This window comes from Medicago sativa, chromosome 3 (assembly GCF_051527215.1).
Source record: "Medicago sativa cultivar Bolivia chromosome 3, Bolivia_mono, whole genome shotgun sequence".
Taxonomy (NCBI): Eukaryota; Viridiplantae; Streptophyta; class Magnoliopsida; order Fabales; family Fabaceae; genus Medicago; species Medicago sativa.
Genome location: NC_140751.1, coordinates 31,663,586 through 31,680,502, shown reverse-complemented (window position 1 = coordinate 31,680,502; position 16,917 = coordinate 31,663,586). Strand labels below are relative to the sequence as shown.

General features: G+C 35.0%; 1 protein-coding gene and 2 long non-coding RNA genes across 3 annotated transcripts; 1 reads left to right on the top strand and 2 right to left on the bottom strand.

The window, feature by feature from the left end:
* Window positions 1–1,591: 1,591 nt before the first annotated feature.
* LOC146937147 (uncharacterized) lies at window positions 1,592–4,042 on the bottom strand. The gene is made up of 2 exons (XM_085749343.1): window positions 3,218–4,042; window positions 1,592–2,473 (listed from the first exon to the last, which is right to left on the bottom strand). The coding sequence occupies exons 1-2, from the start codon at window positions 4,040–4,042 to the stop codon at window positions 1,592–1,594; spliced, it is 1,707 nt and encodes a 568-aa protein (XP_085605469.1).
* A 5,404-nt stretch (window positions 4,043–9,446) lies between these two features.
* On the bottom strand, window positions 9,447–11,985 carry LOC146937146 (uncharacterized). The gene is made up of 2 exons (XR_015030858.1): window positions 10,372–11,985; window positions 9,447–10,268 (listed from the first exon to the last, which is right to left on the bottom strand). It is a non-coding gene; the product is annotated as an uncharacterized LOC146937146 (long non-coding RNA).
* A 174-nt stretch (window positions 11,986–12,159) lies between these two features.
* On the top strand, window positions 12,160–15,749 carry LOC146937145 (uncharacterized). Its single transcript, XR_015033245.1, has 4 exons — window positions 12,160–13,305; window positions 13,614–13,721; window positions 14,302–14,434; window positions 15,446–15,749. It is a non-coding gene; the product is annotated as an uncharacterized LOC146937145 (long non-coding RNA).
* The last annotated feature ends 1,168 nt before the right edge of the window (window positions 15,750–16,917 follow it).

Sequence of the window (16,917 nt, the reverse complement as noted above, 5' to 3'; positions counted from 1 at the left end):
GTCAATCTCCTTCCCCCTCACATAGGACACATAATTCCTCCCCATGTACCTAGCATTGAAATAGAATTCTATCCCAATAGTTTTGTTGGCCTGCTCAAAAATCATGCTCACAAGGGACTCCCACCCTCTCTCAGTGATCACCTGAGGGAAATCGGGGTTGGAGATGAGTTTGGTGAAATCAAAACCTCTCTCCGGGATCACTCTAAAGCCACGGATATCTTTGAAACGGTCTCGGGCAGCATTGTTGTAAAACCGGTGGTTGACAGATGGTGGTGGGGCGATGTTAGGGCTAGGTTTAACGAGTTGTTTGCGTTTGGGGGCTATTTTGGCCTTTTTGGATGGCTGGGATGTGGCTTGGGACTTGCCTTTGTTCCTTGTTTCAACCATGGTTAGGGTTAGGATTTGGAGAAAAATGGATATTAGGGTTAGGGTTGGGGTGGAGATGATGGAGATGTTGGATTTGGGTTGTTTGTGGGTAATGATGAAGGTTTATTGTGATGATTTGGTGATTGGAAGATGAAAAGATGAAGATTTGTAGTAGAAAAGGGTTAGAAATTCGTAGGTTAGGGTCCTGGGAAAATATTGGCAGAGTTTGGCTACTTTTGGAAGTGAATGGAATGAAAATCGTGTTGGGTTTATTTATAGGCTGGGAAAATCGTGTCACGTTGTAACGGTCAGAATTTGAAAATCACCAAAATCGTGTCACGTTTGGGCAAAACGTGTCACGATTGCTCATTTTTGAAAAATTTCTTGCCCAGAAATCGTGTCACGTTTTGGCCAACGTGTCACGATTTCCAATTGTCGAAATGCACCAGTTTGGAGACTTAGAAAAATTTTAGGTGCCAAAAATCGTGTCACGATTTCAGTATCGTGACACGTGTTGGAAAATGTCGAATTGGCACCATTTTAACTTAGAAAAAATTCTTGAAGAGCTTCAGAGGGCAGGCAAATCGTGTCACGTTTTGCCCAAAACGTGTCACGATTTGCATAGTACTGGTCATGATTTTTTTTCCTCTGTCTGTTTTAGCTAAAATCTTTTTGTGTTTTTGAATATTTGAAAGCAATAAAAAAAAAAAAGAAATACTACCTGAAATCTAAATGTGGGTTGCCTCCCACCAAGCGCTTCTTTACCGTCACTAGCTTGACTTCTGATGACCCCTAAGGATCATTCGATACCATTCCCTCTCCATTTTCTGGGAGTTCACCTTCAAGATATGGTTTCAGCCTTCGTGCGTTACTCTTAGAATTCTCTTGTTCACCATGCTTCCTCAGCTCCATTGCTTCATAAGTAGAAGTGTTCCTTACCAACCTCTTGTCATAGTACCTTCTACCTCTCTCTATTGTGTCCGAGAAGATGGAAAGAATACACCATTGATAGGTTGCAGGCCCATGACGCATTCCAAAGGGCATTTTTCTGTAAGCAAATATACCAAATGGACCATTGGAAGTAGACTTTTCTTTTCCTTTATTCAAAGTTCCCGATCCCCCATACTTGTCATCCAGGATGTCTTCAGGTGGTTGCGGTTGCATCTGTTCTTTACTTGCTTCAAGTGCCTTGACACAATCATTCACCTCAAGATCTTCATCAGGCTCACAACTCTATAGAATTTATAATTGCTCTTTCAAGAGGTTGTGGTAGTTGAGGTTCACGAGAGTTGTCTTCTACTATTTCTTCAACAACATCAACTCGGTAACATTTGGGGTTTTTGTCTCGGTGTTTCATTGCTTGAAAGATATTGAATACCACTTGCTCGTTATGGAATCTCAACATTAGCTCTCCCATCTCAACATCAATTAAGGCACGACCCGTTGCAAGGAAGGGTCTTCCTAAAATTAGTGGCATATCTTCATCTTCAGCCATGTCTAGGATCACAAAGTCTGCTGGAAATACAAGATCATTCACCTTCACTAACACATCTTGAAGCACACCAAAAGGATAAGAGATTGACCGATCAGCTAAAGTAATGGTCATTTGTGTTGGTTTTGGCTCACCACATCCAAGCTTCTTCATCATTGAAAGGGGCATCAAGTTGATACTTGCCCCTAAATCACATAAAGCTCTTCCGACGTTTACCGGTCCAATAGAACAAGGGATAGTAAACGCACCAGGATCTTTCAGCTTAGGTGGTAGCTTCTTTTGGAGAATGGCGCTACAATTCTCGGAAAGAGAAATGTTTTCATCATCTTTAGGCTTTCTTCTTCCCGTTAGCAAATCTTTCATGAACTTGGCATACAAAGGCATTTGATCAAGAGCTTCACTGAAAGGAATATTCACCTGAAGTTGTGAGATAAGTTGCATGAACTTCTTGAATTGTCCTTCCTCATTCTTTTTCTTCTTCTCTAAATGAGGGTAGGGAAGCTTCACATATGATGGAATAATTTGTAGCTTGTGTCCATCTTTCAAGATTTGACTCTTTGACTTCCTCATGATTGAGTCTTCAACTATCAATTTCTCACTTTTATCTCCCTCTATTTTTTTCTTCTTTTCATTTTCAACTACTCCTTGATCATTCTCCTTTTCAACTACACCATTTTCAATTTCTTTCTCAACTTCGCCATCTTTTTCCACCTCCACTACTACTTCATCAACTTTCTTTGGAGCTTTTGGAACTAAAGGTGTCAAAACCTTTTTGCTCCTCAATTCAATAGCATTACAAGACTCGTTCTTAGGATTTTCTTTAGTATTACCTGAGAATCCGCTTTTGTTTTGTTCAGCCAATTGCCCAAGTTGAGTTTCAAGCATCTTCCTGGAGGCTTCATTGTTCTTTCTTTCAGCCTCTTGACGCTTCTTCATCTCCTCAAAGTTTCCTTGAGTCGTCTTCATAAAGTTCATCATAGTTTCCTCAAGAGCTGAAGGCTTTCTTTGTTGTTGTGGAGGAGCAAGCATTTGAGAGTTCAAAGCATTGTTATTTGAGTAGCTCAAGTTGGGGTGCTTGTTGATACCTGAATTATAGTATTGATTTTGCCTTTGGTAGCCCCCCATGTAATTTGCTTCTTCACTAGATCCTTCAGGAACACATTCACCATTAGGATGTTCTTCACCACATAAGTCGCACTTGATTGCAGCCACTTGTTGTTGCTTATGAGCCAAAGTAAACCCTTGAAACTCCTTAGTTAGAGCCTCGATTTGCTTGTTCATGGCTGCTTGGTTAGCTAGAATTGCTGTTTGTTCCCTCACCCCAAACACTCCTCTTTCTTTCTTTTTCGCTTCCGCACGATACTCATTGCCAGCCATGTTTTCTATTAGAGCTTGGACTTCATGATCAGTTTTGCTCTTGAGACTACCTCCCGCGGAAGCATCTAAGAACATTCTAGTGTTTGGTGTCACCCCCTCAGTGAAGATTTGGACGTATTGTTTCTCGGTGAACTCGTGGTTTGGACATCTTTTAAGAAGCAAGTTGAATCGCTCCCAAGCATCATATAGTGACTCATTCTCCCCTTGCTTGAAGTTAGAGATCTCCATTTTCTTTTCCCAATACTTAGACATAGGGAAATATTTCTCGAGGAACTTAAGCTCTAGCTCCTCCCAAGTTTGAACAGTCCCATTGGGTATAGTCAGCAACCAATCTTTCGCTCTTCCCGTCAAGGTGAAAGGAAACAACCTTAGTTTCTTCTGTGCATCGGTCACAGTGGCTGGTTGTACACAAAACTCACATGTTTCAGCAAAGCGGCTTAAGTGTTCATGTGGGCTCATGGCTTCGGTGCCATCAAATTGTCTATCTCTCAAACCGTTGAGAACAGTAGTCTTGATGTCAAAAGCAACTGGGTTAGCGGGTTGAAAAGTGTGGGTCAGTTGACCGCGATGAGTGGCTAACCCATAGTCTCCTAGCTTTGGTCTTGGTGCAGGTTCTCCCACGATAGCAGATTTAGGAGAAGCAGTTGTTTCAGATTCAGTTGAGAGTGGCTCCGGTATAGGTGTTCGTTCACTAGGTGGTACTGATTGAGACAACCATTGCAACCGGACAGCTCTCCGAAGTGCTCTAGCAGTCCTTTCTATCTCTGGATTGAACTCGAAATCGTCGGAACTTCTTTTACCTCGCATAAACAGCAAAATACCTTAGTAGCACTGCACAATACAAAGTAATCAAATGAATACTAAAGCAGAAAATTTAAAAATAAAAACAGAAATTTAAATTGCAGAAATCCTAAATTATAACGTAGTTGCCTTGTTGAAATAAATCAACAGTCCCCGGCAACGGCGCCAAAAACTTGATAGGCGTTTGGCAAGTGCACCAAATACTATCGAAGTAGTAAAATATCGATCCCACGAGGACTGTTTTTAATCTCAATAATTCAACTACGTTGTATTTTAGGATGTGTAAAAGTTGTTTTAATTTTCCACTAGGCAGTAGATTCGTTTGATTGCATAAAAGTAATTGCTGAAAATAAAATTGGTTTTTAAGAATAAGAGAGAGATGAGTTTAGGTCTTTCGAATCATCGATGTTCCCCTAATTGTTATGTTGCACCTATTCGTATGAATGATCTTCTAATACTAGTCTTAATCAATCCCTTGAGTTAGAACCCTCTTCTCAAACTACAACCCCTAATTCCTTAGGTGGTCTAATAATCTTTGAAGGTTTAAAGCATGTTAACCTAATATCACTAATAAACGATTATCCATTCCTAGACTAACCATGTTTATTAGAACAATTCAATAGGTCTAAGTCGAAAGCTATGGTCTGTAGTCATTCGTTCTCACAAAATCATATTTATATTTGATCAGGATATAAAAAGCATTAAGAACAATTAAATTGAATAAAGACTAGAATATCATTCACAATAAATAGATTTTCACGACATAATATCTCAATTAGGGTTACAACGAATCATCTCAGATCTAACCTCTAATGGATTTAGCTACTCATAATAGTGTTTACAAATAACATAATCATTAGAGGTAATAAAACATACACAAAGTGGTTGAAGGATGAAGAAATCGTCCTCCGGGTCTTCCTTGCAGTTGCAAAATCGCACTTTGCTCTCTAGAATTCGTAACCCTTGTTTTTGGAATAGACTTAAGCTTAAATAGGCATAGAATATCACCTAAATCGTGTCACGTTTTAAGTAAATCGTGACACGTTTTCACCTTGTAGAGCAAGAAACAAGATTAGGGTTTCTCCAAATCGTGGCACGTTTTACCAATCGTGCCACGTTTCCAAATGTCGAACCAACCTTCTGAAGCTTCCTCAAATCGTGGCACGTTTTTAGACAAATCGTGACACGTTTTCTTTCTTTGCGTTTTCTTCAGTTTTTCTGCTCTATTTGCTGCTTAAGTCTTCTTGTGAACTCCTTTTTGTGATGAAAACACATAGAAAATTACGTAATGACAAGATGTCATCATCCACCATTTCAAATACCTTCAAATACGTGTTATGTTGAGTTGACAAAGTACATGCTTATCAATCATTTTAAAATGAAGTATTTTCTTAATTGAGTCTTTTTTTTTGGTGAAATAATTACTCATAAATCTTCAATTCCTTCAACTATCCCATAAAATTGCAGTAACTCGCTATATCCTCAACACTTCAATGGACAAAACACACACTACCTTTTTCCCCCTTATCATATCTATTATCTTTAAATTTCTTTTTTATATTCTTTCTTTTTCTAGTTTTCTTTCTCTCTTTTTTAAGAAAGACATGAACATAAACCTCCCTCCATGAAACCACTATCAACCCACCTTTTTTACTACCATGTTATGTCTCTAGTTGACCTTATTTGACTATGTCACCAGACCTCAGATGTAAGAGTCTCACACTTAAAAAAGATTTGTTAATGTGTCAATTGTGACTTAAAGTTCCACATGATGCAAAAGTAGATGTTGAAAAACATATAAGTAAGATGACCACTATACCCAATGCCTTAAGGCTTTGGGTGACGGTGTGATGTCAATCCTAATTGTGTACTTTGTGATGATCTAACCCATTGTAGGCTCCCTTGAAACTATGAACATTTTGATGAATTGTTTTGTTAGTTTTTCAATGTTGTTTGTTTAATTTTTATATTAAATTTAAGTTTTCTTTCATGTCTTTTGTTTTCATGCAATGATTTATAATCAATCTCTATTATTTCAACTTCCTTCACTTTTGGTCTTTGTTGGGATTTCATAATAGAAAACGCTAATGTGTTATGCTCAGTTGACAAAATACGTGTTTATTAAACATTTTTAAATGTTGTGGAGTTTTTTTTAATTGACTCTAATTTTTTGGTAAATTAATTACCCAAATATTTCAAACTCCTTCAACCAACTGATAAAACTACCAGAAGCTCACTCTATTTCTTATAACCTCATGGACAGAACACACAATTCTAATTTTTTATACCAATATCATATATCTAAATCTCAAATTTATTTTTCACAATCTTCTTTCTTTTTCTAATTTTTCTTTCTCTCTTCTTATGAAAGATATGAATAGAAACCTCAATCCATTAAATTACTTTTTTTTTTGACAATTCAATCCATTAAATTACTATCAACCCATCTTTCTGACCATGTTGTGCCTCCGTCGTTTGACCTTATTTAACTTTGTATTATGTCATATAATTACAGACATAAAGAGTCTCATACTTGAGAGAGAGAGAGAGAGAGAGAGAGAGAGAGAGAGAGAGAGAGAGAGAGAGAGAGAGAGAGAGAGAGAGAGAGAGAGAGAGATGTTAATGTGTCTAATATGAGTTAAAATTTTACAATAGATGGAAGATGTAGAGGATAAATAAAATATAAGTGAAATGACTACATGTGTCTAAACATTTTGGATCAAAATGTGGTGTCAATCTCATTTGTGTAATTTCTCCTAGTCTAATGTGAAATCCAACCCAATGTAAGCTTCATAGGAAGTCCCGACATTATGGTGATTTGTTTTGTTAATTTTTAGGTGTCATTTGTGTTGATTTTTTTTATCTTATATTTTAAATTTTTCATGTCATTCACTTTAATTCAATTATTTTTTTGGCCAATGTAATATTTTAAATTCCTTCACTTTTGGTATTTGGGGAGTCTGAAAAAGGAAAAATGTAGATGTGTTATGTTGAGTTGACAAAATACATGTTTATTAGATATTTTAAATTGATGTGACATTTTTTTAATGATTATAATATTTATGTAGCAAAATTACCCAATAATCTCTACCTCCAGCAACAAACGCATAAATTACCAAAAAACTCATTATTTTCCCTTATCATTTCTCCCATGTTTAAATATCTTTTTCATCTTATTTCTTTTTCTATTTTACTTTCACTCTTATCATGAAGGAAATGAGTAAAAATGACCCTTTATAAAAGTGCTACCAACCCATCTTTTTTACCAGGTTGTGTCTTCAAATTTACTGAATTGCAAAGAGGATTTGAAATGTAGCTTCACAGTATTCAATCACATAGGTAGCGCGCAAGCATAAATACAAACCCCATGCATGGCTTTCTAGTGGCAGAACAATTCCAACAAATTTTCTTGTTATATAAACACCAACTCTCTTAACTCAAGTAGCTTAATTACTATCTTATCGCGAACTTATTTTTCTTCTTTCCACCTAACATTTCAACCTAAATGACATCCATTTCCATGCCACTAGAAGCATTAAGAATTGTATGCGGTGAAAGTGATCAAATGTTTGGTTATGAGTCTCAACCTAACATTCGATCGAATGATCGAATGTTTGGTTATAACTTGCATTGAAGAAGATTATAACAGTAGAGATGGAGATTCATACATGGAAGGTAATGACAACGATGACGATGGCTATAGGCCTATAACTATGCTCCCGCTGCTTAAACTCAGATTACCAAGCTTTAACTAGAAACTAGTAATAGTATTGATTAACAGAAAGTGTATTTGATCATTGACTTCAGTTTGATTAACAAAAAGTGTATTGGATCATTGACTTCGGTTAAATATAACGTGAACTTCACTTATCACCTAATATTCTTCATAGTACTTTATTTTTATTTGTCTACTTATAGCTTAAGCATCACAGGGTAAAACCATATATGCTAATGGTGGTTTACTAGTTCATATGGTCATAACCAATATGTAAATCAGATAATTCACAAGCTTGTTATAAGTCATGTGTGTTTTTACGATAGAACAATTCCTTGAAAAAACATGTGCTTGTCATTAGGCAGGGCCGACCCAAGGGAAAGGCCATTAAAGCCATCACTTTAGACCTACCAAGAATAATTTTTATTTGTTTTATTAAATTTTATAAGCAAAAAGACCTCATATGCAAACAAAAAATGCTACATATATCAAAACTTGCTTTAGGCCTCAGTTACTTTTGAAGATTATTGGACCGACTCTATAGTTAGGATTCTCGTCGTTACATTTAGGAACTTTACATATATAGTCCCAAGCAGAAGATTGGCGTGGAGAAATACTTGTAATGGATTACATGTGAGGAAGCAGGAGTCTTCCCTTGTTTTGTGTTGGCAATGGAATGATTTCATCTCATTATTAGATTCTTAATCAACTAAATACAAATAGACCATTGACTATGCAGTTGAGCACTTGAAATTCTAAGCTAAATGTCCCAATCATGCGTGGAATTGACAATTTCATGTATTTTTTTGTGTGATTGATCTGAAGGAAAAGAAATCATTTGTGTTGCGGTATTAAAATATATTTTTGCGAAATTTTTGGAACATCCAACAACAGTGTAATCATAGACATGAACGGAATGAGTGTGCAGTAGCAAAATCACAATATTGTAGCCATACACATTATGGTATGTCTGTGATAGATGTTTAACAAAGTTCCCCCATAAGTGATAATAAACTACTAGAGAAGTTTTTAATTTGTGTAGTGATTAAACGAGTTGGACCTTGAAAAACTAAGTTAACATGATATGCTTACCATTAGTGTGCTCCAATGGATTAATAAAAGATGTGCATTTTTTGTTTTGCTTAAAACATGAGAAAGCATGTTCCGACAATCAACAAGCTTGTGTACCATTTGCTTTTGACACTATCGACTTCATAGCATCAGAGGTTATTGACCTTTTGCATAGAGTTCAAAGGGTTATGCATAGCAATGTTATGTCTCTTAGGTCCATGAATGTTGTATTTACAAGGATTGGTTTTGCCAATCGAAAAGGTCTAATGGTGCAGCTTGTTGCCCGCTTGCCTCCTATTCATGTGTAAGTAATATTGATAGTAAATAAAGAAAAATTCAGCTTAAAATTAAAATGTAAATTTATTGAATCTGCTCTTTTTGTTTTTTTATTTGAAATTTAGACCATTTTTTCATGATGAATTCTAAAGTCTTGTTCGAGGTCTGTGTTTACGTGTACAATGGGTCTCCCATTTTCTGATGGGCTTATCTTCCCTAAAATTACAAAACAATGGTGGGCATACACACACTAGCACTGTTTAAAGAGTTTCACTAAATGGTTATTTTAGGTGGTTTGGATACAAAATTAAGGTGTGCAGTCATATACCATGCACTGCTGAAATGATATTATTGTTCATAATTTATACTACTGAAATTCATATCAGTGCTTTTATGTGATACTCTTGGTATGTTGTTCACAATTTATACACGAAAAATTGTATTACTGAATTTGCAGTGAATGATATATATGAATACATATAGAAGCACTACAAGATATCACTGAATTTCCTAGGAATTTATTTGTCGGAAGACATACCAAATTCGTCGGAAACATAGCTTTTCGAGGAAATTACCAAGGAAAATATTCATAGGAAATTTTGGATATATTCGTGCGATTTTTCGAGGTAGTGACACTGACACAGCCTTATGCGTGCTTATGTCCTCCTACAATAGATGCCCTGTTCTCCTTGTTAGCTCTGGACCGATTGTTAAATTTTGGATCTTCCCTCCAATATTTCTCAAATAACTCCTAGCTTTTTTCTCCAATCCATGATGTACGATAATTGCCCTTGTGTTTTTTCCATTCCTTCCGTTCATCTTATAATAAATCTGATAAAGTTTTCCAGCTAACTTATGAAAGTTTGTTATTCGTGTGAATTTTCGAGGTAGTGACACTGACACAGCCTTATGCGTGCTTATGTCCTCCTACAATAGATGCCCTGTTCTCCTTGTTAGCTCTGGACCGATTGTTAAATTTTGGATCTTCCCTCCAATATTTCTCAAATAACTCCCAGCTTTTTTCTCCAATCCATGATGTACGATAATTGCCCTTGTGTTTTTTCCATTCCTTCCGTTCATCTTATAATAAATCTGATAAAGTTTTCCAGCTAACTTATGAAAGTTTGTCTCTACAAGAGGGTGATGATGAGGTTGCCAAACACAAAAATCCTGCAATAAACAAAAAAAAAATTATTAGACATTCAACAATTTAAAAAATAAACCATATTATAAAGTAAATACAATTATTTAATATTTAATAAATTGTATTTACCGAAAAGTATTTAATAATAACACCATCAACATTCTTGCATTTGAACTTGCTACTTCTGTTAAAACTGTGACAACAATTAATTGCACAACCAAAATGCAGTATCAACACACCAATCCAACCATAAACACAATCCCCAAGGCTACTTGAAAATTATTCAAACTAATTAGTTTTCCTGCGTTCACCAAAGTTAGGACTCATATCTATGTCTAAACACACCATAAAACCAGCAACCTCCATCACTATAACATTCAGCCTATAATTTCTGCCCTAGAAAATAACAAATTATGTAACAAAACAAATCAAACTACACCAGTGCTTCAAGGTCGAAGCATCAGCTAGAACAGAAACAACACGCCAACACCTCGAAACACATCTGCAAAACACATGAGAGCTGACAGAAACCAAGCAGCAATACCATTAATACACCAAGCAAACAACACAAAATAACAAATTCTACCGCATAACAATTCAAACTACACGAATGCTTCAAGGGCGAAGCACCGATAGAAACAGTACGCCAATACTTAAAAGTACATCTTCAGTGGTCTTCATCAAAAACCATTTCACCCAACTTCCTTCCTTGGTTAGGGTGTCTACACAGGAAAAATACATACAACCAAATAACTGAACCCTATAACCACGATTTTTCAAAGGCGTAACCATAACTTTTCATGCGTTCAAAATTGGTCACCTAGAAGTGTACCAACCTCACAACAAAAATCTAATACAATTAAGAGACCAGGAAACATAGAAGTTGGTCACTTTTGATCTTTTGTTGATAAATTGGTAAAAAATGATATTGTTTTCACATGAAAAATACATCTAACCAAATAACGGAACCATATAACCACAATTTTTTAAAGGCGTAACCAATTAGTTTTCCTTGTGTTCAAAATTGTTCAACTATAAGTGTACCAACCCCACAACAGAAATCTAATTGAATTAAGAGACGAAGAAACACATTTTATTGTGAAATCTAATCTACATTACGCCTCCATATAGTTAACTAAGAGGCTAACCCAATCTCCATAGAAAAGTATGGATTGAGACTAACTCAATCTACATAGACTTTATCCATCAAACTCAACCAAACACCGACATCAAATTTCACCCACCATTAATTTCACATCTTCAATATTTTAGCTAAATTGCATATATAGTTATAAAAAATCAATTTATTCCATATCAATATTCTGCATTAACTACATTGAGATTTATAATTTTCACAACAATGTTTCAATTTAATTCAAATTAAATTGATATGAGAAACATGAGAATTGAATCACACCAAAAAAAGGAACAAACAAAAATTACAAGATGGAATGAGTGAATCGAACAAAAAGAACATGGACAAATATACCTGCGTTTAAGATGAAAGAGAAAGAGGGAGAAAACGAGAGGAACAAGCTAGGGATTCCTAATCGTGGAGAAATCGGCAACGATGACAAGGATGTGGGAGGAGATCGACCTTTTGGGAAATCCATCAAACGGATATGGCGTCAAAGAGAATGGCGGAGGAAATGGCCTCGCTGAGAGAAAATAGAACAAGGGTGAGAGAAAGAGGAGATGAGAGAAAGAAAGAATGAACAGTTTTTTTTTTTGGTATGACATGGATTATGCAAAAAAAAATTATTATTAATTGTGTCACACGTGGTGGTAGATGAGTGGTCCTGCCACGTAGGGTGGTTCATGTATCAGTGCTGTATTTTAAAACCCTAGAATAACACCGACCTACTCACACAATATATATTAAGAGTAGATTCATAGAATGGATGTGGCTAAACAAAACATGTGAATATAAGGATTCTAAGTCAATTGTCTTACAAGTCAATAGTGTTCAAAGATTTTCTCTTTGGTGTCGCTTCCTTGCCGATTCGATCGATGGATCCACCATTCTTTAATTACAGGTATGTATACGATTTCACTAAGCGTTGTTTCTCCTATTTTTCATTTATTAATCAAATAATTTTGTAGGTATTTTTTTTAAAATCTTCTTCTTTTGTTGGAACTGTAGTGAAACCTTTCTCATGCTTTTGTTGCGGATGATCTTTTCTCTGTCCTTTGTTTCGCCGTTGGCGACCGATGCTTCGAGTGTAATTTCTTTGATTAATGTGTTTTCTTTGACAATTAATAATATAAGGTATGATTCAATATTTATCTTTGTGTGATGACAATTTGAAGCATTTTCTATGTGTGTAACTTTTTTATTTGGATCTGGTTAGGGAGCATACATCATTTTCATAGTATCAAGATGCAAAACTAATTATATTTTGCAATCAGGTTCTTCTCCAATCCCAAAGGATAAAAATGTTAGCCTCGACCTTATTCTAGGTCTGGGTAAGAGTTACGGTTCATCCTCCAACTGGGTTAAGAAAAACATTACCTTCGGTTCAAACCAGGTTCAAAAAAATGATTTTATTGACTTCCAGTTTGGCAGTTTAGCTTTGAACCCGGTCGAACCAGTGTCTGAGGCTGAAAAAACCCCAAATCAGCTGGTTGGCGATTTAGCTTTGAACCCGGTCGAACCAGTAACTGATGCTGGAAAAACCCCAAATCAGCTGGATCAGATTCAAAAGGGTAATTAAATCGATATTTACCGTTCAATCGCCGATGAAGGCTAAGGGTTCCGGTGAGAACAACGACACCAAAGAACGTGAGAGACGAGACCTACTGAGAAGATGGCGGAAAACGTGACGGCAGAGAGGTTGATGGTGGCAAAGAACATGACGTCGGAGAGGTCGATGGAGAAGGTGACAGGATGAGTTTGATGGTGGACACGGAGGATAAGGTGACGGAGGAAAGGTCAATGGCGGAGGAAAACGTGACGACAGAGAGGTCTACGGCGACTGCGGAAAAGATCCTATTCAAGCAGCTGCTCTTGGACATAGTCTTTTACTCTTTAATTCCAGACCATCTACTTCTTCTGTAATCCAGGTATAGAATTTGATATTTTGGGTTAATGTTTCCTCGTAAAAAAATTTGGTATCCCAAAAAAATTTGTAACCTTTTTCCAACTAAAGTTTTATAAATAAAAATAAAAATAAAAATAATAATAATAATAATAATAATAATAATAATAATAATAATAATAATAATAATAATAATAATAATAATAATAATAATAATAATAATAATAATCATTATTATTATTATTACTATTATATTTTATATCTTATAGTATTATCTTTGAATTTTGTCCTTCAACATCACCAATATAATGGTCTATTCATTATCCTTTGTAGGGTAGGTCGTTTACCAGCGACGATGTTCTTCAAGTGTGATTTCCTTGATTAATGTGTTTTCTTCTCAGTCCCTTTGCATGCTGCCATGTAGTTTCATCATTCAAGAGAGTATGAACCTTTTCCTTTGTTTTGGATTAAGCATATGTACATCTTACTCCCTCCGTTTCAAAATGAGTGTCGTTTTAGGTGTTTACACACATATTAAGAAATGCAATGATTAAAAGAAAGAGAATGGTTATTTTACCAAATTATCCTTATTAATTATTGGTTAGTTTTAAAAGTAATACTTTGGAAGTAGTGTGCAGAATATTAATTGGAGGGTATAATTGAAAAGAAAAAGTTATTATTGCATTGGAAACTGAAAGCGACATTCATTTTGAAACAAATTTTTTTGGCTAAAGCGACACTCATTTTGAAACGGAGGGAGTATTTTGTTGTAAGGGTTTACTGCTACGAGGTTTTTTATGCTATTTCCTTTGATGCTGCAATGCGGAATCATCATCTATCAACAATTTGTGTTGTAGCAGAATTTATTGTTGTGAACTGCCTTAATCAAGATATATATTGACTGTTTTACAAAAGTTGCTACTAGGTTTGTTATACATCAAGATATTGATTGTTTTACAAATGTTGTTACATCAAGATCTGTTTCATTCTGTTTAGTAATAGCTTTTTTATTTTTCTACAGCTATGAAACATATAATAGTGGACTGAATGACTGATGAATAACATGACCAAGAATGATTTGGTTTTGAAAGAAAATTGGAATGGAGCTGAAATTTTACTTTTTCCATCGAACATTTTGCCTCAAGAAATCCAACGTAAGATATAATCTTTACTCTTCATATATGATTTCATATGAATTTTGAACTGTGATAAAGTTCATGTTTCAAGTTTTCTCTCACTATTCTCTTGCTACTTTTGTGGTTGGTAGGTTGTAATGATTCATCATTTGTCTAGGATGTATTCAAAGAATGAAAGGCGAATAACACCACAAACTCAAAAAAACCGATCGCAAATTCATTGATCTTTAATGCACTGATCTCAAATCCTGCAAAAAGAAACGATAAGAAATATCGAAGCTTTCTATAGTTTCAAAACAGTATTTTTGTATCCCTTCAAATTAATCAACTAAAGACAGATAAGATCTTTTTGCACAACTACATCATCATCATCATCCAAAACCGAACTTTCTCGAGCTTTGAAAATATTTTAGGCAAGTAGAATTCAATCTTAAGGTTTGAAGTTACTTATTTCATATGGATCGTTAACCTTAAATTTTATAAACAATTTCCTTGAGAATTGAGAGATAAAAAGTCACTTGTCACTGCTACATTTTATTTTGGATAAGGTGGGATAGTTGAACTCTTTTTTTTTTTAGTTGAATAAATTTTATTATATTACTTACAATAAATTAACTACAAGGATATAAAATGAATGTGCGACTTCTTTTTCTGATGAATTATTGATATGTTCTATGGATTGCATTTTTTTATATTCTGTTGTAAATAATGCATTTCATATTTTTGAATTACTGATATCTGAGTATGTTTAGCTATAGCTTTGTTTTAGTATATTTGTACTTGTTTGTGTTATAATGTTTTTCTCTTAGCTAGAAAGAGGTAAGTTTAGTAGTGATTACCAAAAATGTAATGGTTTTCTTAGCTATGATCCATATCATTTTTGGTGTTATCCAAAGTTGTTCAATGAAAAATAGGTTTTTCGTAAAACCAAAATTGAGGCTTTGAGGGTGTGGTTTGGTTCTTGTGGCTTCGCAGAACAATGCATTTCTATGGTGTTATAATTTATGTTTTTCTGGCCTTATTTTGCAGAACAATGCATTTCTGTTACGCCGTCTATTAAATGGAGAGAAAGAACCTTCAAATTTACTGAATTGTACAGAGGATTTGAAGTGTTGCTGCACAATATTCAATCATATACAAGCAGGCAGCGAGCGATGCTAACACTCCGTGCGTGCTGGCAGAACAATTCCAACAACTTCACATCACTTAAACACAACTCAACCAAAATGGCATCCATTTCCATGGCCGTTGCCGCAAGGAGCATTAAGAATGGCCACAGGCCTATTAACAAAAAAGTGTATTTGATCATTGACTATATTTAAATATAAAGTGAACTGCACTTTTTTTTTTTGACAGAAGAACTGCATTTGTAACCTAATATTCTTTATAGTATACTTTATTTTCAATTGTCTACTTAGCTTAAGCCTCAACTTAGAAGATGATTGACAAGAACTACTATCTTCAACCAACAACTTAGAAGCTTGTTTTAGATCATGTGCTTATGGTCAAACAAGGTCGACATAAGGGAAAGGCCATTAAAGTCATGAGTTTAAGCCTACGGACAAAAATTTTATTTTATTAAATTTTTTTTATAAGTGGGGTTCAAATAAATTAATCCAACCAACTAAGCCACTCGTGAAACCGGCAAAATTTTTTATAAGTAAAAAAGGCTTTGTATGCAAACAAAAAATGTCTCATATATCAAAACTTGCTTTAGGCATCAGTTACTTTTGAAGATTATTGGACAGACTCTATCGTCGGATTTGTAACTGGTTTCTAATCAAAATATCTCCCCTCCTTTCCCTCCTCTCTTTTGAACCAAACATATATATATATATATATATATATATATATATATATATATAAATATGTCTCTTCTTTCCCCTATTCTTTTCTCCTCTTCGTTAAATCCATCTTCTCCATTCCTCTTGCTTGAACCAAACAAACCCTAATGGTGAGTCAAACCGAGCATCATCGATTAAGCTCACTACATTTGCATATTTTCAAATGATTCCATGTTAAATTAACATTAAACCAAGTTTATTTTCTAAAAGTTTTTTCGAATACTTCCTGAATTATATTTAGAGAAAATGACACGCCCTCCATCTGGGCCGTCCCTAGAGTTTTACGGGCCTTAAGCATAGTATGAAAGAAGAGCCTCTAATATAATACATCATTATTTTTTTTTCTTTTGATAAATGATGAATGGTGGTTGAAATCCCAACTATGCTAGCACCCAAAGTCACCATAATACGATGTTTTGACATTACAGTTATGTTGACACCCCAAAACACCGTGTGTCAAATACATCTCATCCTATATATTGTTTAATAAAAAGGAAAAACAAAACAAAACAGATGGAGGGGACGAACCATAGCATAAATCCCCTGATTTTAGGTCCAAGACATTACTTTAAAAAAAAATCATTTTCTGTAGAAAAATATGAGACTATTTTTTTTTAAAGAACCCATTTTTCTAAATTAATTTAGTAAAATAAACCA